This window comes from Astyanax mexicanus, chromosome 12, assembly GCF_023375975.1.
Source record: "Astyanax mexicanus isolate ESR-SI-001 chromosome 12, AstMex3_surface, whole genome shotgun sequence".
NCBI classification, from domain to species: domain Eukaryota; kingdom Metazoa; phylum Chordata; class Actinopteri; order Characiformes; family Acestrorhamphidae; genus Astyanax; species Astyanax mexicanus.
The window spans coordinates 4,167,511-4,180,677 of record NC_064419.1 but is presented as its reverse complement, the minus strand read 5'-3'; the positions used below and the strand labels follow the sequence as shown (position 1 = coordinate 4,180,677).

The window sequence follows — 13,167 nt, the reverse complement described above, 5'->3', positions numbered from 1 at the left end:
ATTTTTTTTGTCTTCTTTAACTTAAAATCTTTCAATAATGAAGTGATTATCTAGTTCTTTTATAATATGTTAAGGAATGGGATCTACTACATATTAGGCAGCAAGCGAACAGTCTGTCCTTGAAGATGATTTCCTTGAAGTCGATGGAAAATCAGTGAACTGGAGACCAGACAACCGGTCATGTGCATCCAAGGCTTACTGATGTGATCGCAGAGGACCCACCTCACAAATTACAAGACAACTTACTAGATCTCCTACTAATGTACTGGTGTCAGATACCACAGGACACCTTCAGAGGTCTTAACGGGTCAATGCTTCAAAGGGGAAGAGCTGTTCTGAAAGGACGAGAGGAAATTACGCACTATTAGGCAGGTGGTTTTAATGTAATGGCTGATCTGTGTATTTAACACAAATTTTCTTAGAGACCCCACTAAAAGATATTCATCCGACAGCTCATGAAGGGTTATGGATAATCAGTGAAAAACCAATGACCTACAAACACACAACTTCCTATTTCTCTCTCTCTCTTACACACACACACACACACACACACACACACAGAATAGAAACAGCCACTTCCATGTAATCTAATCTCTCAGCCAGATGGCTTTTATATGACTACAGGGGCGTTTATAAACTTCTTAAAGGGTATGTCTACGGATTTAAAGGCATAGTTCCGTCTCCACTGTTCCAAAGCCCGAGGTCAGCACAGCCTTCTCGCCGGCTGCAGGAATTAGGCAAGCGACTCAAAATTCCAATTTGTCACCAAGGCTGCCAAAGCAGGGATAAGTCCCAGAGCTCCTGCAGTGAATCCATGTGCAGAAAAAGAAAATACGACCTAGTCGTATTTAGTCCTGAATTTAAAAGCCACCACATCACTCAGTGAATCTATATTGCTTAGCTTGCGACTATTGATGTTTAAGACCATCTGACTCAGCATGTGATACTCGCTGCACAAGACGAGGTTACGACCACTCTACATCAAACGCCACCGTGAGGCTGAACCAAGGCCATAGTCACAATGTATACTGGGAAAAATATGTCTCTCCCATAATGGAAAATGCTCAAAATACTCAAAATGTACTGCTGAACAATAACAGGTTCACAGCATTATAGAATGTTTTTTGACATTTGCTCTGTTCATCCTTAAAGCCCATGAGAAAACATTTATCTATATATATAGAGAGAGAGAGATTTTTTTGTATAATCTTAAGCTTGGTCGAATCCCGGTCATGCAGCTTGCCATCACCTGCTGTTGCCCTGAGAGAGCACAACTGGCCTTGCTCTCTCTCTTGGTGGGTAAAGTAGATGGCGTTTTTCCCCTCATCTCTCCTAAGGTGATGTTGATCAGCACAAGGCTGCGTCTGTGAGCTGATGTATCAGAACCAAGTCACTGCGCTTTCCTCCGAGAGCATTGTAGCGCTACTCAGTGATACTGCATCAGAAGCAGTTCAAAAAGAGGCGGAGTCAGACTGCACATGTGTCAAAGGAGGCGTGTGCTAGTCTTCACCCTCCTTGTGTTGTGGCTAGGGCTGGGGCGGTATTGATTTTTTATAACCGCGGTAAAAAACTAACGCATCACCGCGATATTGCGGTTAACCGCGAGACCCCAAACCACCCCCCCCCCCCCCCCAAAAAAAAAAAAAAAAAAAACACCACAAATTTATTGGTAACAAATCTTTATTCTTCAAACCATACAGCCTACATACAACCTCTACATAAACCATAAATACAGCATAACAAGTGAACATATGCTGCCTGTATAATTCGTCATTGTACAGCTAACCTGTCTTTTTCCGAGCAGACTTTTTGAAGGAGGAGCTTGTCCGCCTCCCCCTTCTCCATCCATAGATCTATTTTAGGGCTGGCCCGAATAGAGGTTTTGAGCTCAGGATATTCGGCAGTAATTGGTAGTGAATATTCTAATATTCGTTTAAAAAAAAAAGACGAATTAATCCACAGCAAAATTTTCCACTGACCCCCGGCCCCGAAAAAAATTTATTTCTCACCCCTTTCCTCGGGCCGTTCGGGCTCAAGGCTCAAGAAGTCTGTGATAGGCGTCTGTTTTTTTTTTTTATTCACACTCTTCTTATTTCTCATTAAATATCTACTAGATACAGATTATATCTGTACAGTATCATTTATTTCACTTCCCTCCTGAATATTTGGAGTGCATTATGTCTCCTTATGTTGTGTAGTTATGTAGTTTTCACCCCAGAATTTCTGCTGCCTCACACCAGGCTTCGGCTGCATCGCAGGGCAGGAGCGCAGCTGCGTTACGGCTATTTCGTTTGAATTGTGCAGTGCAGAGTATTACAGATTTTGTATTTTTGCACTTGGGCTATTAGCTCAATATTAAATATTTCGTTTGTTTATAAATTATTTTATATTCTTAAACCATGTTAAATTATATTCGATTGGAGGAAATTAATTCAGACATAATTTCTTTTTTGTCCCGTTACCGTTCCGCAAAAAAAATCCTTCTTTTAATCCCGCATCAGCCCGCCACATACACAGTTTTGCCGCACCTGCCCCGCGGTCCTAAATTACATTTAGTGCTTAAAATTAAAAAAATATATATTTATTAAAACCGCGCTGAATAGTGCGGTCACGTTTCTTACCACATTACAAAAAAAATCGGTGTGTGTGTGCGCGTGTCGGTCCATTCTCCGCTCCTTTTTTGTGCTTAGGGTTTTTTTGTTGCGTGCATGAGAATCACTGCGTGATTATTACAATTTTCTTAACTATTTATTAATGTGCTCCCACATCATCTGGATTGATTAAACTCCTGTTCCCGCCAATAACAATTCAGTTCTGTCTGTGCCGCAAGATATCCTGACGGGACCCGCGTCATATAATATGTTGATTAAAATGTCGTGACGTTAAGAAATCGGCTCGCAAGAGACAACCGACCAAAAAAAAGACATTAGTTCCATTTTAAAATAATAGAAACCTGTCCTTTATGTTTGACAATGTTTGTTTCACTTTACGTGTCCTTACTCATCTGAAGTTTATTTATCTGAACTGAGTTTTATATGGTTATATTTGTAGCGGTTCTGAACTCAGTTCCGCGTGCTGTGAAAGAGACAAGGCGCAGCGCATTTTACCTCAGACTTGGTCAGATAACAACATTTCAGTAAAGATGGTGGTTATAGTTTTATATCATTGCTTTGCTGTTTGAACTGCACTTCAACCAACCTTACTATTTTTACCAAGACTGAGGCGCAATGCCGCGCGTTCTCCGCGGAGCTCACGCAGAACAGCCAGACAATGAATTAATATATTTTACTTTCTCAAAATGTGACCACGGAACACCTTACATGGCTCTATGGTTTACCTTGAGGTGGGTGAATTAGTTTGATGTGTTGGCGAGAGGTGCAGACACCACTTTCCGGCAAATCTTGCAGATGATTCTCTTCTGTTCTGAGTCTTTTTCTTCCTTTTTTCTCAACTTACTGAGCCTGCCCTGTAGCTTCCATTTCCGAGCCAATATTAGTGCTGCTAATCTTCACTCTCTTCAGCAGCCTCAATGGAGACGAAGTGAGCAGGAGACTCCAGAGCTGTTCTGACCTCAATGAGTACCACGCACAGCGTTTTGCTTAACCCATTCGCTGCCGCGCCAGTGCAGCGGCAGCACAGATAAATGACAAAAAATTTTATATTCGATATTATGAATTTTGAGATCGTTTGACACCAATATCTATCGCGATCAAAATATATTTGATATATTGCACAGCCCTATAGTGTAGGACTTACACTTGACATATTAATACTGAATTCACCACAGTTGTGCTTATATGGAGCATTTTACTACCGCTCAAAACGCAGTCAATCAGATTTGACAGCCATAAAAAAATGCGGTAATGACGGTAATGAGCTCATCACCGCGGTGACGTCCCATAACCGCGGTATTGCGGTAATAAAATTATCGTCACAGCCCTAGTTGTGGCATCACTAGTAGTGCTGGAGGATGTACAGCTGAGAAACATTGTGAGAAAATGGGGCTGGGGGTCATATGTTTATGTATGTTTAGGGTCATCGTCTTGCTGGAAGGTGAATCTTCTTCCCAGTCTCAAGTCTTTTGCAGAATCTAACAGCTTTTCCTCCATGATTGTCCTGTATTTAGCTCCATCTATCTTCCCATCAACTCTGACCAGCTTCCCTGTCCCTGCTGAAAAAAAAAGCATCCCACAGCATGATGCCTCCACCACCACGTTTCACAGTGGGGATGGTGAGTTTAGTTTGAAGAGCAGTATTACGTTTTGGACATGGTTCTGATGATGTCAGCCTTACCCACTTTTAGACCCATCCATTCTATATCCAAAGTAGGGTGGTAGTGGAGAAATTCAGCAGATATATATTAGACTTTGGGAAGATGCTAAAAAGATGCTAATAAGAAATACTTTGTACATTTGCAAAGTGGGCAAGAGGAGCCAAATTAACCCAATTAGGAAGAACTCTCACGTAGAACTCTTCACTCCATTCATACTGTTTTGGATCAACCCCAATTAAAACTGTTCTGTTGTGGAATCATCTTCAGTTCACACTATTTTAGAACATTCTGCCTATTTTATACTGTTTCACCCAGTTTAGCTGTTCCAGTTCGAAATAGTAGTGTAAGAAAATATCCAAATATCATTGTATTGCAATATTTTGGTTTGTATTACTGTAACAACCAATAAAAATGGACAAAAAATAAGCAAAAACAAAATCAGAATCATTATTTTACTGTTCTTCACAATACACAAACACAATATATCACCTTCCTTACAGTAAAGCAACACATGATATACTGTGATATTGAATTGCCAAGTCTTGCCAATACACAGCCCTAGTACTAATCATTCTAAAATAAATAGAATTAGAATTAGACTGCTGGTGTTTATACAGGAATGCTGGGTCAGAGTGCCACGGCTTAAAGCCACACAGTCCCTCTACCCTCTTCGCTCGATTTAGAAATATTTATAAAAGAGACGGAAGGGTCAGGAGCTCGGGCCGGGTTTACACAGAGGGACTTCCAAAAGTAAGTTGTAGTTTAGAGCCAGCCAGCCAGTCCAGTGCTGAGACTGCCCCTTTCATTCCTGCCCTATATATGGACACACAGATTGTGCTCTGTGGGCATAACAGCACTTCAGAGCTCTCCAGAGGGTCTGATTCATTCACACCAGTGTTATTCTCCTCACACGGCCAGACAGACTTCCTGCTCATCCAAGACGCGACTGGCAACGGACCAATGAACTAACTCCCCTCAGTTCCGAGCTGTCATAATCTCCACACACTTAAACAACTGTGAGCAAGCTGCCGTTTGCACTGGTCTGAAGGAGGCCCAGCTACTTCTCTCTCTCTCTCTCTCTCTCTCTCAGAATTTCACCCATCATTTCCATCAGGGGGAGGAGATAAGCTTTGTTTACACTTTGCAGAGTTTTACAGAGTCTCTCAAAAAGCCATGTGACAAAAACCAAGGGAGTCGTGGCTTCGGTTTGAGCAAGGTCGTTTAACAGCGATACACCCATTTAACAGGAGACATGTCCAAGATTCTGCACAACATTACCGATCCACCAAGAATCCCTCACACACATTCCAGCCGGACTCCTTCACCCAAGCAAAACAGAATCTGAGCAGGAGGAAATGTCACAAGAGCAGCAGCGTTTTAATGATTTTTACAATGCCACTATGTTCAACTTTTAATGAAACATGGTACATGGTAAAGGTTGGTGACAGTTGGTGGTTCATGCCATTTTGTTTTTAAATTTAGTGATAAAAAGTGTTATAAACTATTAGTGAGTTCCTGGATACTGGACCCTATTTAGTTTTACTGTGCTGTTTATACATCTGCTCTTTGTGAACTTGTATTTTTCCATCTACAGGGTGCACTTAAAATCTTTAATTTTTTCCTAAAATTTTCAGCCTTATAGTCCAGTGCGCCTTATGTATGAATTTTACCAGCCAGGCTGTAAGGAACAGTAAAGCCACTCCACTGAAGTACAACGTTATACAGGACTTTCAGTTTAGTTCTCCAGCACCGGGGCTGGGGCAGTATAAAAGCGCCAGCTCTTTTGCCATTCAAAGGTGAGTATTATCGGCCTGTAGCCTGCTGAAAACCCGGGCTAGCACTGCTGGAGCAGCATTAGCATTACCCGCTAACCAAGCTCAAGCTAATCTCTTTCACCGTTCAGAGGTGAGTATACTGGACTGCGTGTTTACTACGGTAAAACAAGCTATGTGGGACGAATCAGTTAGCTACTAATGCTAATGCTGCTGCACACAGCCTTTGTGGAAATCTGGAGATCTAAGCTTACTGTAAATAAACAGAAATGCTTTACTTACCCAAATAACAGGTTTCAGGAGAGAAATCTGTGTAGATTAACATCCAGCACTTGTTCGACTTTATTTATTTATTTATTTTATTACAGTTTTATGCTGAATTAGAAAAAAAAACATGGTGACACCCCTGTTCCTTACTAGTGTTGCATAATGCACCTTACAATCCAGCGCACCAAATAGTGCAAAAAAATACAGTATATTAAATAATGGAAATGTGAAATACTGTGGTGTAGTCCAACTATATTTTCTGAAATCATCAATACAGTGTTTACTTCCAGAGGTACTGTTTTGATAGTTGCCCTTCTAGATTACACAGGTCTTAGTAAGCAACTGGATACCTAAAACTCTAAAATCTGGAAATAATTGAGTGGTTATTTGGTATTAAACAATATTTTGGATTTAGGATCTGTTTCCAATATCAACCCCATCCACTTCAGTGAGAAAAAGGCAAGTAAATACTTCCAAATGGGTGAAAGTGTGAATGTGTGGTGGGTGGTCATGAACAGAGTGTGCAATATCTGGACTGGAGTCGCAGCTGAATAGAAAAATAAAACCCAAAGCCTCTTTAAAAACAGAGCACCAACTGAAAACACATTATCTGCACGTAAATCGACATGAAACCCATCAACACTGATCTCACACTCAAGCCTATATCTGACCATTAGTCCCATAGTAAATATAGGATTTAGGGGTAAAGTGTGCCAATATGGGCTCAGGGATTCAGGCTTTCACTTTGAGGACAAAAAGACGCATTGACCCCGTTTGGCACGGTGCCTATGCTTCATCTTAAGTGATGAGGATCAAAATGTTTTTGGAACAACAACAGATTAACCCGCTCCCCAATACTGATGGCTGGCTATAGAGATTGATCTAATTTGAGGGGTCTGAGGAGGATTAAGTCATTGTGTGGGCTCCCCTGGCGAGATAATCCTATAGTTTTTTAATGGCCAGCAGCTGCAAAATTGGTATTTTGATCCTCTATTGTTCATACTTTAGCTCTGCTGGAGATTATAGTCATTGTATATTGCGATATTTATTGACAGATAATATTGCGATATAATAATATTGTAAAATAAAAATGTTTCAATAAAAGTGATATTTCCAATATTTCAATATTTCATGATATTCCAATATCATGAACCATGGTAGTTCATTCAGTTTTTGAAAAACTAAAGCTATCTATAGCAAATGGTTGCATTGCTGACCCTCTCTTATAGGAACATAACAATTTTATCTAGATGTTCAACCATTGGTACCCCATATGTCTGTAAACATGTATGCAAACATAATGCTTTGTGTTGAATCTACTCCGTGCCTACACACTGCACACAGCCATTCCTCCAAGCGGAATAGACTGGTTTTAACATGCTATTAACTGATTATAGAGGCAGCAAATCACAACAGTGATTAATGTATAATTAACAGTGCAGGTTTAGCTAAGTGTCTAAATGTAGAGCCCTGTGTTACATGCGCTCTGTGCACACATCCTCGAATCAATAGGCCATAATTTCTACAGGCAAATTACAGAAAAGCCCTGCACCCAGGAAATAAATGGCTTCTTCTTCCACTGCAGCAATCCACTGGAGCAAAGCACCGGCTCATATTGTGACAGGCAACTCTCTGTATCTGCTGGTCAGCACAGACGCATCTCGGACGCATGCTCCATTCTCTGGAGTTTAATTGGATTTCACAGCACACTGCTTGAGCAAATACCCCACACTGACAGTCTCAAAGAAACACACACACACACACACATACACAAGTACAAACATGGCACAGTAGTGAAGAGTAGCACAGGGACAATGCTGTTCCGTTCCAAGGATTTTGTCGGTGTCCTTAAATTGTGAGCAGAGGACCATGTGAATGCCATCACGACCCTGTTCTGGTGCCCCAGTGATTAGATTTACAAATCACATCAGTATGACTTAAGATGACTCTTGAAGACCTAATGTACTGGACATACTGTCAGCTTTCACTGAGGGGACATCGCCTACAGTAAATATATTTTAACTTTCCTTGAAATGCACGAATAGTACCACGACACTCAGATTCAGATTGAGAGAATGAGGTTTTCCAATCATTTTGATTACCTGCGGTAATATTGATGCCCATGTCAACAAATTCATTACTTTAATTAAAATAAAAAAATGATTTACACAATATTGAAGACACAAGCAAATGCCTTTCTTATTTGACCCTGTTGTCCTATTCTGAACACTGTCCGGGGGTCAAAAGGTAATTTTCCCTCTTTTAGTGTCCTTTAAATTCAAAGAAACCATTGTGGTTTATTCAGTTTTTGAAAAACCATCTATCTATAGCAAATGGTTGTATTGCTGACCCAGTCCAATAGGAAAATAACAATTTATCTAGATGTTCAACTAATATAATGGCTGTTCTTCAAATGAAAATGCATTTTGAATGGTTTACAACATATACTGTATGACCAATTTATAAATCAAAATATCATGTACATATATGACCATTGGTTGAGGGGTAGCATATATTTTTCCATTGGATTTAACCAATGCAGATGAGAACGGATATAATATTCTTTCAATTATTCAGAAATACCCAACCTGATAGTCAAATTTCTGACCCTTTTCAATGGGGGAAAAGTGCCTCCAATTAATGCATCATGGACGATGAACAACATATACTGCACAGTCCAATGGGTTGCCCAAGTATGGCCAGTCATTTTAGGGGTAACAGATCATTGCAATTGGATTTAATCAAAGGAGATGATAAAGGAGATGGCATTCTTCCAGATACGGATATAAGGTATACCTAAACTCTTGGCAATAATTAGTTCTGCATTCAGACATTCACCAACATGTTTAGATAATATAATATCTGTGCATACAATGAAAGCATCTTGAATGGTGCACAACATACACTGAATGACCAATTACGAAATAAAAATATCATGTCCAAATATATGAATGACCTTTTGTGAGGGGAAGCATATAATTTCCATTGGATTTAACCAATGTAGATGAGAACAGACATGATCATTTTTCATTATTCAGAAATACTTTACCACATAGTCAAATTGCTGACCCTGTTCAATGGGAAATATGGGAAAGGTGCCTCCAATTAAAACATCTTTATTTACATCTTTATCCCATTAAAACTCTTCTCGCAAGACCAGCGAGCTGATTGGCTGTTTCTCCTGAAAGGCGGGACTTTCTCCCTGAACCGGCACCGTGATTGGTTTCCCAGCGCTTAGCGGTCGGTCTCTTCATTAACAGTACGACTGAGCTGAGCGAAACTATTTCATTTTTGGGGGGGACAAATCCACCTGTTTCTAATATTGGGTGGGACATCCCCCCCGGTTCCTACGCCAATGCCCTAATGAACTAACTATATATGCACTGGATCCAATCAAAGCATAAAGCAGAAAAGACTGACTAATTAATCATTCCTGACCCCATGCCCAGAGTGGCATTGCTGAATTTATACAAGAACAACATTCATCCACACAATAACACAAGCTTCTCTCTCTCATTCAGTGCCCTTGACAGAAGAACATGCAGACACATGCTGTGCATATAAACTGGATCAGCAATCAGATGAATGATTCATCTCCAAGCTTCAGCAGGCAAGGACACACTTCCAAAGCATTAATTCATCCTTTCAGCTCCACTAACAAAAAAAGACAATCATGAAGAAAACCAAGCAGCCACTTACAGGCAGCACCGAGACGTGCCGACCCAGTGACCCAGCGCAGGACTCACCTCTCCGGCGTAGAGCCGGCTGAGGGCTCGGCAGCCCCCCGCTGATGTGGTAGGAGAAGCGCATGGTTTTGAACTGGCTGGAGAAGGACGCGTGGCTCTCCGCGTAGCCGACAAGGGCGCTCCTCGGCCGGTTCAGCTGCATGCCTGCTCGCCCTCAGCCTGGAGGCGGGACACGGTGGGTTGTAGCGAGCTGGAAGGGGGATTATTATCTCCCAGGCTGCTGCCCAGAGCAAAAATCAAATCCAAGTGCCTTCGAGTGCTGGAAAACTCCATCAAAGAGCAGCTTATTTAATTCTGGGTCATTTAGTAGCTACCTAGTTTAAAAATGATGAGTGGGTTAACGTTAAAAGTAAAGTGAAGCCTGCATAACGGTGCTGTTGTTGGCTTAGGTTTTGTTGTTATTAAAAAAAAAGAGAGTATGTTTGTTATCTATACATTTTAGTAACGTTACCATTGACTTAAATTAGCTATATGTCTTACTCTATCATATTCTTTTTCTTTTTTCACTTCAATAATTTATACCACCTTTCTTTGTTAACAAGCTAGTTAGTTATTTAGCTTAAAGTAAAACGACTACACGCTATACGCTAACTTAATCCTTTGTTTAAAAGTACATACACAACAAAACGTCTCTATTTTATGTTCTATTCCAGGTGCTACGAAACGAAAAAAAAAAAAAACAATAAAAGCTTCTTAAAGTTGCGTTTCTATTGTTTCGTATCTATAGCTAACGTTATTTTCTCTCATCTTTAGGTTAGTTAACTAACTGTGGTACTGTAAAAACGCTATTATAAAGTAGCATTAACCCAAAAAGGAGGAAGAAAAAAAACCAAAACAAGACAATGAGTGGAAAAAGTACTACAGCTATTTAAACAAGCCTATTTAGTTAGCAGATCACTGCCATCTCAGCAGAATTCGAGAAAGTCGTGAAATTACCCAGAATTAAACAGAAACTACAAAAAAACCCGTAATCCATCGTCTTGTCGCGTATCCCAATTAACTGTTCATTCAATATACGCGCTGTATTTGTTCAAAAACGTGTAAAAGTTGAAGTCAGCTTTGGCCATTCCCGTCGCCGTTCAGTCTGTTTCCCTTAGAAAGCCAGAAAGCTCCTCAAAATGTGCTCACTCAGCTTCTTACACACAAAAAAAATCCTCCAACCGCTTCGTTTCTGCGCTCAATTCCTCGGTTTTACCGCTTTAAGCATCCAGAAGCTGAAGAGTCTCCTTAAATAATCCAGCTGCAGCATTTTCCCTCAGTTTACACCGGTTACAGATCCACTGTAGATGAAGTTATACGTGTGAACTGAAGTAAAAACCCTCGACAGTACGGTTGTCAGATGTGTGGAGTCTAAAAGACGATAAACCTAACCCCCCTTCTCCCTCTTTTTCTCTCTGTGCCTTTTCTCCTCCTCCTCTTTTTCTTCCTGGCTCCCTTCTTTTTTCGCTGCTCCTGTGTGAGAGTGAGTGAGTGTGTGTGTGTGTGTGTGAGAGAGAGAGAGAGAGAGAGAGAGAGAGAGAGAGAGCATTACTTGGTCGACATATGAAACCAAGTCTCAGTTCTCAGCTCTCAGCTCAACCCCCCTCTCCTCCTCTTCTTCTTCCTCCTCCTCCTCCTCAAAACACCACCATCTCCACTTTTCCCAAAGTCTGTTTCTCATTTGGGTTTTTTCCCCTGTCTGTCGGGTTTGGGCTTGAAATCTGAGGCGAAGAAAAACGTTAGCAGGATTTGAATTTCTCCCTCTTTCTTTTTCCCTCACTCCCCAAAAACACATATCTGAAAAGCACACGTTTTTATGGGATCTTCTAATTGGGCTTGATGGTTTACATTACATGAATTAAACTTTTAGCCCAACAGGGAGGGCAGGGAGGACAGGGGGGAGGCTGTAAACAGCAGCAGAAAAGGTCATGGACTCCTCCAATCTGACCCAGATTGCTCCAGTAGCTCAAACTGGAAGAATGAACTCAAGAAATAACAAACATTTATGGGAACAGGATATCTGGGGGACTCTGGGAGACATTAAATTAAATTCATGTCGTTTTATGCAACCTTGTAAGCATTCTGCAAATGTATGGGCTGCACTATATACTAGTGCATCACAGAAATTATAATATAATTGAAATAATATTCTGTATTACACACAGTGATCTATTTATATCTAAGTGTTTATTTCTTTTATTGTTGACGATTATGGCTTACAGCCAATGAAAACCCAAAAATCAGCGTCTCAGAAATTTAGAATATTACATAAGACCAATTGCTACTTTTGACAGTGAGGGCAGTGTGCCAAGTCCTGCTGGAAAATAAAATCCACCTCACCATAAAAGTTGTCAGTAGCAGAGGGAAGCATGAAGTGCTGTAAGATTTTCCGGGAAAACAAAACTGCGCTGACTTTAGACTTGATAATAAAACACAGTGGATCAACACCAGCAGATGACATGTCTCTCCAAACCATCACTGATTATCAGTAAATTTTACATTTCATTTGGAAATCAAAAGGACCAAATCTGGAGGAAGAGTGGAGAGACACACAGTCCATCAAGCATAACATTATGACCACCCTTTTGTTATAGTTCTATAAATTGATGATAGTCCTTCTGTTTGTATTAGCCTTTTCTCACTCTGTTCCTCAATGGTCCACAAACCATTAATGTGATACAGGGACCCCTGTATCAAATCCCTGATTTGTAATGCATATCAACATGCTCTTGCCAATAAACATCCCTTACTCAGGCACATGTAGGTCCACTTGCGATAATAAATCATTTTTACATATTTACACATTCATATCAGTTTCCTAGCTCAGGTGTGTTGAAAAACCTTTAGAAGACCCTAGAAAGCACAGGAGTCCCAAAGCACCAGAGGAATCCAAGATGCATTACTAACAAATAAGATATGGAGATCAGAAGTAGCTGGTTTAGGACCTACTGTATGACTGGCCTCACAGAAATGGAGCACCATTACAACATACCAACAAGGCAACACAAACCTCCAGCTTCTTCCATCTCTCCCAGGATGGTGTGGGAGAACGATTAATTGGAATCTGTAGGTTTTCCCGTAAATGTTTATACTGAGCCAAATTCATACAGGTTGAGTAAGCATTATTAAC

At 40.6% G+C, this 13,167-nt stretch overlaps 1 protein-coding gene across 1 annotated transcript in view; it reads right to left on the bottom strand.

The window, feature by feature from the left end:
* fgd1 (FYVE, RhoGEF and PH domain containing 1) overlaps positions 1–11,565 on the bottom strand; it is a 59,851-nt gene extending 48,286 nt beyond the window's left edge. The window contains exon 1 of the mRNA XM_049485871.1: positions 10,059–11,565. Within this exon, the coding sequence (XP_049341828.1) occupies positions 10,059–10,200 (142 nt within the window). The 5' untranslated portion in view covers positions 10,201–11,565. The remainder of the gene's footprint in view (positions 1–10,058) is intronic.
* Between the last annotated feature and the right edge of the window lie 1,602 nt (positions 11,566–13,167).